Here is a 13,058-nt window from a genome sequence, read left to right on the forward strand (position 1 = left end):
CCTTACTTGCCTTCATTTGCTGAGTGGCTCTTACTTCCTTTTACCACCTCTACCTTGTCTGCTCTTTCCTCGTTCTCTTCTTTCAAACTACCCCTACTCCTCTCTCCAACCAACTTCTTTTCTTCCCATCTTCAGCTCCCCCTCCTCTCTGTCCTCCTTTATCCAGCCTCTTACACCACACCTCCTCTGCTCCACAATTCCCACACTCTACTTTGTGATTTATGGCTTGTGGGGATTGTTCCCGCCCCTGAGCACTCTCTCAACATGGCTAATCGGAGGTGTGGGGAATGTTGTATGTGATTGGGTGTATTTTGGCTGACTGCAGCTTCTCTTGGGCGGTCTATGAACCCTGCCTTGCATTTGCATGGCTCCGTGGGCCAAGCCTTTATCTCAGCCCACTGAGTATCCAATACTCGCTTGGTGCATGTGCAAACCAAAGCTGACAGAGCAAAGCTCTATGCTGTATGGTCTTACTAGGCTTTCTTGGCAAGCATTTTGAAACTGTTTAATGGAGCAGTGTTTGGACACACTGTCTCCCTCACTTTATTTTGACAACATTTTCATTGTGACTTCATTGTCTGGGTCCCTGCACTTCCTGACTACCATCCCTTACGCCAACAGGAGCAGATTCTTCTATTCTTTCACATGCTTCCTGCAGACCTCCCTCAGTAATTTGGGAAGAAGCATGGCTTGGGCACTTCCGTAACCATGGAGAAGGGCAACATTAGCAGACCCCTTCATACCATAAGTGTCCTTTAAAGGGACAGAGCCACGGAATGGCTCCTTGTGATAAGCCCCAGCCACACGGATGGGGTATGGTGGGGTAGGCCATGCAATCCTCCCCACACAGCCCCCAAGCCCAGCATCGCTTAGCTGGCAGTGGCACCTGGCCCCCTACCCCCGAGGCTCCATCACCCTTCACTCCCAGAGCCGAGTAGGGTACTTCATCACAGTGTTCCCACCATCATTTTTAACATCTATATGTCATCTTTGCTGCCACTACCTAGTGGCTTACAAGTGCCTATTGCAACTGTGAGATGACACCCTACTTGGAATGGAAGTATCCTTGAATCACAGTTCCTTTGTTCCACTTAAAATCTGCCTTATGCTAATATATCAATGGATGAAAGGGGGAGTCTACAACTAAAATGAAATTATATTATTTGGAAACAAGGGGAGACATTCAAGTCCCTCCAACAAACCCTGCCCCCATCGACCTATGTTTAAACATGCGGTTATCTTGAATTACTAGAAGGCTACATTATGCAAAACATTTATTTAACATTTACCCAAAGTTCAGAGACTTAGGATATTATGCTATTCTGCTACGTGACATTTAACATGAGGGTTGATTCTTGTTTTGCCCTCAACATTGGATTACAGTTAAATACATGAATCATTTTGAGCTTGTGGAAAACATAGGTGTCCAGGCAATTTGCGCAGGCTAAAGAAATAGGAGGCTAGCTCAGGGGCAACGTGCTCACCTTGGAAGCAAGACGACACGGAGCAACATAGATTCGATCCCAGGGTCCGCGCTTAGAAACCTCTGGGTATTAAGCGCGTTATAAATAACCTATTGTATCATACCTATTATAACATTTGTCTTAGTTTGGGAAACACATATACAGGCTTACAGTGTTAGTCAGGATCATATTTAAAGTGGCCTGGCGTACTTTCAGTGGCACCCACAACTGGCCCTAGTATATCTATTTGCAATACATCTCTCCTTATTTTCTGCCACAAGGTCTTCGAGCGTCCTCATCATCATCATTGCTGAGAGCTCCCATCTTTCATGCTCTACTAAAGGGAGAAGCTCTAGTCTGGCGGCTGTGACAGCAGAGGGGAACTGAGACAACTCAGAATCAGTTTTCAGTTCTCTCGGTTCTTATGCAAAACAAAATACTGGCTGGGTTTCAACAAAATAACAAGTGGCAGTGGATTCTACTGAGTCTCTCTACTTCTTTCAAACTAGTCTTGAGCCTATCCCACCCTCCGTTAGTCACTCAAAAGTCTCTAGGATTGTATAGTGCTCTGTAAAACGTCTTTCTTGGTCTGGGTTTTTTCTAGGCTGCACAGTTTTTGTCATGTGGTCCTCCTGTACTTTCAGCCGTCGGATGCCACTCTAGCACTTCTGTGTCATCCGTTTAGCGTTAGGGGCCTGACACTTCAGGCTGAACCTGTGATACTTCCATGCTCATTCTAGGGATATACACACCACTTCTGAAACTCAGGGCTCAGCCAGGTGTTTTCTTCATTAGGCTTCTAGTCCGCCTTTAGCTGGCCCTTATAATGCAGCCTGCCCCACCATCTCATGAGGACCCTTCCAATCCAGCTCTTCCACAGTACTCCACTTCCTTCCCACCTCCTAATTGGCACCCTGCTCTCCTTCAGCACCTTAAGCCTTTCCTTTCTCTTGGACTCTGCTTCTGTTGTTTTTACTTCTTATCGCCTGTCTTTCCCTCTGCTTTTCCCATCTTTCTACTATTTTTCCCTTGATGTTGTTTTCTTTTTATTGTTGCATATATAGTTTACAAGAAACATTACAAAACATAAATTCATTAAAGGAAAAAGCAAAGAAAAAAGAAAAAGACATTTAAAAAGAGAAACAAGAGAAAAACAATTGTCCATAAAATAACAGGAAAGATAGTTCCATAAAAGTATAAAAAGTAACAAATCACAGAAATCACATGTTATGCTACAATAGTTAAAATACAATCCATTCAATACAATGTGTTCGACCGAATAGAATCAATCTAGAATTCTGCATAAGAGGAAATACAATCCACTGTCTCAGCCCAATCTGACCTAAACAAAATCTTTTTAATCTGCCCCGGTTTTAGAACCAGATCGTTTTGGGAAACATTAATGCAAGCCAGCACAGAACTCATCCAGTCACTAAACTCTCTTATGGACGGAACAGTGCCGGTGAGCATAGCTGCCTTTAAATTCTCGTAAAGGGAATTCTTGGGAGGATCAATCATTCTTCTAAATAAGGAGAGCTGTCTCCAGACATACCTTGCCTTCAGGGACACAAGACACAGCTCGTGTCGGTTGACCACATTAGGAATAGCCATGGAAAGGCCGAGAACATCCTTCCAGAGCCTTCCCAGAAGAATATTCAGAATGTTGCCCATATTGTGGGAGCATAGGTCAAGACCGTACAGGATAATGGCTTTGAATTTGGCTAGATAGTAGCGCCTCAAGGGCAACAAGAAAAATGTGCAAACTTTCTGCTTTAGAAACATCATTTTAGCAGTAAGTTTCTTAGCTTTAACATTCAAGATGGTTTTCCAGTATTCAATACTGACCCTGTTTGCCAAATGATATCCCAAATAGATGACCGTATTGACCTGCTGCACACTATCGGGTCCCATGGTCCATGCATAGTGTCTGACCTTAGTTCTACGAGAAAGAACCAGACCTTTGACTTGGATGTGTTGGGCAAAAGATTATAGTCCTGGGCATATTTAAAGAAAAGCTGCATCTTTGCTCTAAGACCTCGCAGGGTTCTGTCGAACAGTATGACATTGTCCGCGAATGTTATGCCAAGGAGACCGCCGGCGGCTCATGGTGATACTAAACTTACCCGATATGTTGGCCGACAACATTCTGCCAGGCGTGCCACGTTTCTATGTCACCGAATACAGTGCTTTTCGGCACCGTTTCATAAACGTTGGAGGTTACTTTAATGGTCCGGGACGTGGACGGACTTCAATTCCCATCAACCTTGGTTCCGTTCTTTTCTCCAATGGGAATCAGGGAGCATCGCTTTGAACTGCATATTATGTTTCACGTAACACGGAAGTATGCTTCCTATTGAAGTTACTCCAGTGATTTGTTGCTCCTGAAGTTCCGTCTTCACCTTCGACTTACCTTGAATTTTCCTACCTGTGTACCGAAACCCCAGCCTGTTGTACGGATTTCTCTTTCTGCCTTCGCCTTGTTCCCAGTTGCTCCTGGCCATGTATCGAACCTGGACTGTTATTTGGTTTGGAATTGGAACTCCTCCACTCTACTGTGCGAACAAGCGCACCACAAGTATCTAAATTCCTTACCTGGGTAATCTTGTTTGTCTTGTCAATCGTGTTGTGGCTGCTTCCCAGTTAAACTGACTTCTTCCACATCCTCTTAAATTAAACTCCTCCGTGCACAGGAACGCCCTGCAGGGACGTGCACCATCCCGTCTCTAGAGTGATCCGCGTGCCGTCGGGTATATTTCCCCTACTAATTTTCCTCTTTGTTGTTTTGCACCAGCCGTTGTGGACTTCCTACTTAACCTAAGATTAAGCTCCAATCAACACGGTGAGGTTAACAGCTCAGTTAACTCTCTCCTTCAGAGTTAGCTCTGTCATATTAGTTAAGTCCTTCGCTGAACCCAATTTCTTCTTGTCTTTAGTGTGGGTTACCTAGAGGGAAAATCAGCTGTAGTCAGTACAGGTACTACTAGTGTTATATTAAGAATTAACTGTGTTAATCATTATTCTTTCTTAATATTAATACCTTTTCATTCCTTTACAGCTGGTGACTATAGCGGTGTGTGTTCCCGCTCTTTTGAGTGATCGGTCTCCTCGATTGCATCCTTAAACAGTCTAGGGACATATTGCTAAAAAGAGCCTTCTTTCCCTCGACAGAGAGGAGGCCCTGGTTAGGTCTGACTACAGGCTCTACAATCAAGTCCTGGGTCAAGGTTCCGCTGCATCACCAGGATTACCAACCTGTGAGTGACAGCGAAGGCCATCCACTCGAGCCTGACATTCCCCAACCTTGCCGGTGCGATGGAGGGACCCTGCCACAGTCCCTCAACATAGCACACGTAGAGGTTGAAGAGCGTAGGTGCCAGGGTGCAACCCTGTTTCACCCCTTTAAAGGTAAGTATCTGTCACGCCTTACAACATGAGTGTATTCCAAATCCTCCCCCTCCTCCTCACCTGTCAGATCTTCAGACGAAGGCATAGGTCTTCTTCCCTTCTTTCTTCGGAGAACTTTTTTCTTCTTATGAAGATATGGTCTCCCTCGGGTGGACGACACCCTGCCGGCTCGTTTAAGAGCAAAACAGCAGGGGACACCCTCCCGTGAGTGCCGAAGGAGAGGCAAAAGCCAAAAGGCAGAAAAAACCTCTCTGGAGTAATGGAAGACTGGATGTCAACAAGGACGGAGAACAGTCTGGTGGAAGTCCAATGGATGCAAGTATGCGATGGAATTCGTAGAAAGATCGCCTTGTACAATGACTTGAGAGCATGGAAATCCAGAAGCGGTAAAGGATTACTCAGGGCTTCGGAAGTACAGTAAGACCCAAACAATCCACGGGACCCACGTAGCCAGCAGAAGGAGAGCACCGTACGGGATAGAAAGGGAAGTCTGAAATTAAGAAACAGCCAGAAACAGAAAACCGGAGGAAAAAGAATTGCCAGAGAAATAAGCAGCAGTAACCGAAAAGGAACGGTAGACTTCGGAGGGACAGACAGAAAGGAGTGACCCGGAAGCTAGCCGATACTGAAAGTAAACAAAATAGAGACGCCGCAGTGAACGGCAGAAGAAGGCAAAGGTGTACATTGTACAACATCTTTACTAAACCTTTGTTTGACAAGTTGGACAGAGTGGGTGTCATCTACACCAACTATGCAGATGACACTCAGATCCTCATCCCCCTTTCGGGCAACTTCTTGGAAGACACAGCTTTAGTAAACAAGATATATCTCCTCATTCAGGCATGGATGGCATCTCACGGCCTCTACCTGAATGATGACAAAACGGAGTTACTGATCCTTGGCTCAGAGATGGCGATTAAAAAACTTGACCCGAACTATGCCTCATTCAACATCGACAACAATGTCATCAAAGTGATGCCTGCAGTCAAAACCCTCTGGGTCTGTCTCGACTCGGCACTCACCTTTAAGAAACAAATTAATTCCTTAGCATCTTCCACAGCATATACTTGCAAATTGATCCGAGCATGTATACCATTCCTAACTGAGACTAGCTGCATCACACTAGCCAACGCACTTATCATATCCAGGTTGGATTACTGTAATGCTCTATATGCGGAATCTAATAAGTACATTCTTGATAAACTCCAAACACTCCAAAATAACGCTCTTAGAGTAGCTTTAAATATTCTGAATAGAGCTCATATCTCCACCTCTAGAAGAAATATCCACTGGCTAAAAATTAAAGACAGGATTGCCCTTAAAACCCTCTCGCTCACTTCCAAATGTCTCAACAACATAGCTCCTCCCTACCTGCCTAATAGAGTTAACAAGAGAATCTCAAACCGTCCCACAAGAATGACCAATGCTTATACCTTAGTGGTGCTCAGATACAAAAAGAGCACAGCTGGCGGCTCCAGCTTTCCGGTTATAGCTGCCCAAACTTAGAATGGACCAACCTTACCATAGCTTCAGGCGGAAGGTCCTTACCTGGATATGATCCAATGACATTTAACTCGACCACCTCTCCTTACTAGGACCCCTCGCCTTGCCACCTTTCTACCTGTTCTGCTCTAACCTGCCCCGACCGAACTTACTTCTGGCATCCGCTGCTAGCATCTAGGAATGCCACTGGGTCCCGCTTGGCCCTCGAGACCTCTGATGATTGTAACTATGTCACCTGGCTTCTGTTCAACCGGCTTTAACTGTATCTTCGTATTCTGTTTGTACATGTACTTTGCTTCCTATTCATACTGCATGACTGTAACATCCTGTAACCAAGTTCTCAAGTATCCTTGTAATGTCTGCGCCCAGCTACCCGCGGGTTTGGTCTTGCGCTATACCAAATAAACAAACAAACAAAGGTGGCACCGAGATGCCACGGTAAGGAAGGCAACAGGTCGGAAACCAGAGTAACGGTAAGTAGAGGGAGAACGGGGGAAGAAAGGTGCAGAAGAGGAGCGGTAGAAACTCGGAAAAGCAACAGCACGTAGACCCAGGGACAAGCGAAGGGTTGCAACACGCAGTTGCAAGGGGAGGCGTGGCTAAGTACCATTGCCCACAGAAAGGAAAGAAACTAGACCCACACACACAGAAATGGGGAAGAAACAAAGGCACATTAATGGCGACTGAGTGTCCATTCTCTCCACAGCCGCCCGGAATGCTGGCGCATGACAGTATCTCTGAGGAAAGGACACCATCCTCAGACAAACAAACGTAAATGGAGGTATTTGAATGTAATAGGGCAATCAGCTAGACCAGTTTACGAGGGATGTTCAGAGAAAGCATTTTGTGCCAAAGCCTGGACTGTATAACACCATCAAAGGCGCTGGTCATATCTAGTGAAGCTAGATAGACTTCACCCACCTGAGATGTTCCTCATTCATCTCTTTCCCTCATTCTAATTATCCTCCTCCCTCTTAATGTCCTTTACGTGCTTTCTTTTTCCCCTCAAACCACTCCATATTCTTTCTTCTCTTTCCACATCTAACACGTCCCTCGCCTTTCTCAACGTACGCCAAATAACTCATACACTACCTTCTCGTACTGGCTCCCTTTTTTACTTCCCTGTGGACTGCAATTGCAGCCTAAGTGGGGAAACTCGCTAAGCTGGATCTGGGAGGGCCTCTGAATGGCTTACCATTTCCACATGTGATTGTTTTAGTTGCGCACAGGCCCATTGCTCTAGGCACCCTGGGGCCAAAAAAGGGAGTCTGTTATCTTGCAGTTGGGTAGTCTCTTGTTTACTGTCGCCCAACCCCACAATAGTGCCTCTGAGGTGCACTGATGCAGGATTTTGCTCTTCAGATGCTCTTTTCCTCAGCTGTCCTGACTGCAAACTCCTACTTTTCGGCATGGTGATGTTTCACTGCAAGCTTTGTGAACTCTGTTCACACACATTTCAGACTGTGATATTGGCTTTTTGTTTAAAAAGAAATGTGGATTGTGAAGTCCTGCGAGCATGTCTTCACGCGCGGACTTCATAAGCCACACTCATTTCTGTATGTATGCCACACATCTCTTAGAGACTACAGCACAGGGAGGTTCCTGGTAGGTGTGTGGGTTGCAGCACAGGGGGCTAGGTATGGGGTGAAGGCCCTGGGCAATCCCTGTATACTACCTCCATGGCCCACATTGTGGTGTGTACAGCAGTCCAAGGGACCCATCACTAATTCTCTGTCGCAAAGCTAAACTCTGCAATGGACTACCAATCCAATTGCCAGTAATCAAGTCTATTTCCTGTTTCTTGAAAGGTCTGACATCCTATGTGTTTTGTGAAGGGTTCTACCCATGGTACCAACCCCTAAGATTCAAGCTTGCTGCCCATTATGCTGGAGTTAGATTAACTTAGAGACACCTGCAGGTGTAGTGTACTAAACCCATTTTAGCAGTCTCTGATAATAGGACAATCCATAGCAGTAGTTGTAATGTTACTAGTAGTATAACCATAATTATTATGGTAGAGAGACTAGTTTCCCATGTATGAAACTGGTTTGCCCCTGCCTGGTGGCGGGGGCCATCAAGCATCAACCTAATGGGCAGGGGTGTGATGGACGATGTCCATGGAGGTGGAGGGAGCTGGATCATTAGCAGTATATGTTTGTGATGCGGGAAAGAGCTCCAAGTTTCACTGTTTATAGGCTGGTGGTTGCAGGATTGCCAGTTCTGTAAACATGGTGATTGAAAATATATGTGGCATTTTACTTTTTACCTCAGAGGATGTATGGAATCTGGAGGCTCCACGTCCAGTTGTCATTTAATGCCACTTCGTGTTTCTGGTAGTATGTAGGTTGCACAATGGAGAAATGTCTACATTAAAAATTAAAAAAAATGCAGTTGAGAAATCAGGCAGAAGTTAATACAAGCATGCATTCTATAATGTAATTGGTTATTGATAACACGCTTAATACCCAGAGGGAATCGAACCTGTGGGTGCGCAATCTCAAAACCTTGGAAGTCTCTTGGACAAGGATTGATTTTGTTTATGAAAATAGTTTTGAGAAAACGTCTGAATCATGAAATGTTCAATATGTGATGCATTTTGTTTTTTAGCAAAAGAGAAGGGGGAGAAAAAGTTGTTTGGTTTTTCCTTTGTGCCTTTGATGCAAGAAGATGGTAGGACCCTTCCAGATGGCACTCACGAACTCATTGTTTATAAGGTAATAACATCTAAAGAGAGTTGTATCTCTCAAGAATGGAGTAGGTTTTCCCTTCCATGTACTGCATGTCGTTTAGTATTGTCCGTGCTCAGTATGGTATATCATGGTATGCATTAGGAGTTTGCTTGTGCCATCTAATAGCTCTCCTATTTGTAGACAACAGAAGAGTGTTTGAACTATCCCAAACAATAATTGCAATTGGTAACAATGCACTATCCGGTCCATAGCCACTTTCACAATGCTTAAAGGTTAAAGAATCATTAATTTCATACTAGCCTTCCAGGTTCATTAATATGGAGTTGACACAAGAATATTTATTGTTTTCTCTAATGCATAGGAGATCAGGTTATCTAAAGGTTTACAACCATACCACGTACTATTCTAAGAATATGTGGAACCAAAATGTTGCTGTACATTTTTTTTTACCTTTGAGACAGCCCTCTTAGAAGGTGGAGTGTGTTATTCAACTCGTTTAACCTTTTCCAGGGATTAGTTAAGGGCAGGGAAGTTTGTATCACAACCTCACATTAAAATAATGTTCTGGATGTTCTTCTGTGGACTCTGCATTTGAAAAGGCAGCATGTGCACATTGAGGCAAGGCTGTAGACCAGGTTCTGCACAGAAACACATTGGCACAAAGGGGGTGGAACAGGAGTTAGGTCCACTCTGCTGCCACCGTCCACCTTGAGTTGGACTGGCTCTGTCAGTAACCCTGGTAGGCCTCCTAGCCATGCTGTGAGGTGTTCCTGACACCCCCATTTGGTTTATTGAATCACACTGGGCGTATTTCTCTACTATATTTTCTATGCATGCTATGTTAAAAAAAAGTTAGATCTGGTTATTAAAAAAAAAGTGAGATCTGGCTATGGGTGACGCAGTAATGCACACTGTGTCAGTCCTTAACATGGATCACCATGATCAGCAACAGGCACATTACGCTGCATCAGAAATTTCCAAGTTAAATATTATTGAAACCTGATGGATTAAATCCTAACTCTCTGCATATGTCCAGAAGCTTCGTCATCAGCTATTGCCACTACACACCATGTATGTCCCAGAAATATAACATGCGGAAACACAGAAACCTATTTGTGCATGGAGTGTTCACTTACAGGACAGTTCCATGTACGGAGCTGCTAGTGTTTGCTTAAATGTACTGTCAACCAAAGCACTACATTTCTCTGTGCTCCCGTTGACAATTGTTACTCACTGACAGAGGAATATAGAAGGACAATAACAGGTGAGTGCTGGACTCCTGGCTAGTCTGCTTTGATTGAAGAGCCCGAGTTATTCCATAACTCAGGCCTCCTCACTTGAGGGAACTCCTTCCCTTGATGCACCCCTCTGATGTATGGAAGGACAGGCGGAGAAGCAGATCAAATGAAAGAGCGGGAGGAACACATCGCCACGATACCAGGCTGCAAAGTAAAAACACAGAGGTTAATAGTGTGTAACGGGGAAGGTATCGAACTACCCTTCTTGTATAATTTAATAACCTTTTTATGTTCTCTAGGGTGTTCAGTGAAAAGCAGGAATCTATCTGTCCCAGTTCCTAGTGATGATAAAGGTAGAATTTACCACAGTGTTAAAGAATACTGTGAATAAGGTATGGGTGTTTGGATGGAGCAATGTTTTTTTTCTTACTGGTATCTAATGAGGAATCAGGAGGGCTGTTGAAGGAAGTAAATCTAGTTCTGGTTCCGGTCGGCACGAGGGACGTACTAGTTCCGAGGTGGTGCACAGGCGAAGGCAGCAGAATGTCCCGAAAGTGCACAAGGTCCTGAAGACGAAAGATCCCAATGGTAAGCAGTAGGAATCCGTAGGAAGGCACAAGTCAGCAACAGCGTGGCAGCTAAAGTTCAAATCAGTAAGCAGAGGGAGTCCGTGAATCAGGCGCAAGTCGGCAACGACTTGGCAAGTAAGGCTTAAATCAGAAAGCGGCAGGGGTCCGTGAGGCAGGCACAAGTCAGCATTGGCTTGGCAGGTAAGTAAGATCAGCAGGAAGAAGAAGTCTGTTTAACCAGGCAGGAGTCAAGAGGGAGTAAGCAGGATTTACCAGAAGCGAAGAATCTCAAACGAAGTGAGCTAGCTGCAATCAGAAGCAGCGATTGGCGTGTTTGAGAGAGCTTTAAAGGAGCGCAGAAGGCTGCTACTCTGACCAGCTGACCCAATCACATGACCCACTATGGATTTACATGGTGAAGCAATGGAAATGCGTTTTGCGGAACGGAGCGTTGCGACTGTACGTTTCCACGGTAACCGCCAGCAGTGGTAAAATGGGGCAACAAAGCATTGTGCCCGTTGGGAAATGGACATGCACAAACGGTAATGCGAAGCCCAAATACCGGCATGGGACCACGGGACCATAACCGTATCCACCCCCAATGGCAGTGGGACCCCCATCAAGGCATGGCATTTATGTAGCAGGGCCGGGGCACGGAGCTCCCACACCCTTTCCTCAGGGCCGTACCCCTTCCAGTCCACCAGACTGAATGGGCAACCATCTCGAAACTAGATGTCTAGAATAGCAGTGACATCGTATTCCTCAGCACCATCCACCAGGACTGGGGCAGGACGGACGGGCAGAGGCGTGCCAAGGAGACATGGCTTGAGCAAAGGGACATGAAAAACGGGATGCACTTGCCAGGAGGAAGGAAGGGATAAATGCACTGCCACAGGGTTTATAAGCGTGGTGATTGTATAGGGCCCTACATAGCGTGGAATTTGTGATTTCTTACCCAGGTTTTTAAGGTTCCGGATGGAAAGCTGGACACGCATCCCCACCTGGTAGTCCGGTGCCAGTGATCGATGGACATCCGCAAACTGCTTGGCCTTCTCCTGGGCCCGAACTAGGTGCGCATGGATGTCATTGTGCAAAGACTTCAAATCGTGAACGCAGGCCTGAGCAGCCAGATTGTCCATAGGCAGTGTTGGGTCCAAAGGCAATGAACGGGGGTGATGGCCATACAGTGCAAAAAAGGGTGTGATGTCTGTTGCTGAATCTACAAAGTTATTGTATGCAAATTCTGTGGGTTGTAACACAGACAACCATGTCTCCTGAAATTTTGAGCGCAAGCACCATAGGTATTGCTCTAGAGTGGCGTTGTTCCTCTCGGTTTGCCTGTCCGTTTACTGGTGGTGGGTAGTGGAGTATCTGTTGTCGATGGAAAAGGACCAGCTCAAAGCTCTCCAAAAGTGTGAGGTAAATTGGGTGCCCTGTCCGTGATGATTATAGACGGCAACCCAAAGAACCGGAAAACGTGCTTGAGGAAAAGGTTAGCTGGGACCAGAGCCAATGGAAGACCTGTACATGAAATAAACAAAGCCATTTGAGTGAAATAGTCCACTACAACCCAGATTGTATTGAAGCTTCTTATAGGTGGCAACTGTACAATGAAATCCATAGAAATCATGTGCCATGGCTTGTGCGGCACCGGCTACAACAGACCCACAGGTTTGTTCCATGTAGATTTGCATTGTGCACAGAGAGACCACGACGAGATGTGATCAGTGACGTCTCGGGACATGGAAGGCCACCAGGCCCAGTGGCGCAAGAGGTCTAGGTACTTCAGCCTGCGCCGCAATGAGGCAGTCGTGAGACCAGTGAAGAGCTCAGGGACGGGCCTCCCCGGGAGGAATGAATAACCTTCCCTGAATCTACGCAGGCCTTGAACGATGTCCAGGTTCAAACCCAGGATCTCCTCCGGATGAGTGGACACCCAGTCCTGTATCAGTGCTCTGAGTGATGGCTAAGGAGTGCAGCCACAGCCAACCTGACTGGATAGAAGCAAAGGAACCTCCCTGCTGCCAGTGCGGGTCTCAGGATGCAGACGAAAGCGGGTCTGCACAGGTGTAGAGACGGGCAGGATGATAGGTGATAGTGAAGTCGAATTGTGAAAAGAAGAGTTGCCAGCATGCTTGCCTGGCTGTGACACATTTCATAGACTTGAAGGCCAGGAGGCTATGATGGTCA

The 13,058-nt window shown here is 45.8% G+C and overlaps 1 protein-coding gene across 4 annotated transcripts in view; it reads left to right on the forward strand.

The window, feature by feature from the left end:
- DOCK4 (dedicator of cytokinesis 4) overlaps positions 1–13,058 on the forward strand; it is a 2,129,281-nt gene that overhangs the window by 813,765 nt on the left and 1,302,458 nt on the right. For all 4 annotated transcript variants that reach the window (XM_069627915.1, XM_069627916.1, XM_069627917.1 and 1 more), the window contains exon 16: positions 8,979–9,085. In XM_069627915.1, the coding sequence (XP_069484016.1) occupies positions 8,979–9,085 (107 nt within the window). The remainder of the gene's footprint in view (positions 1–8,978; positions 9,086–13,058) is intronic.

The sequence above is a fragment of the Ambystoma mexicanum genome, chromosome 12 (genome assembly GCF_040938575.1).
Source record: "Ambystoma mexicanum isolate Mex_15411 chromosome 12, UKY_AmexF1_1, whole genome shotgun sequence".
NCBI lineage: Eukaryota > Metazoa > Chordata > Amphibia > Caudata > Ambystomatidae > Ambystoma > Ambystoma mexicanum.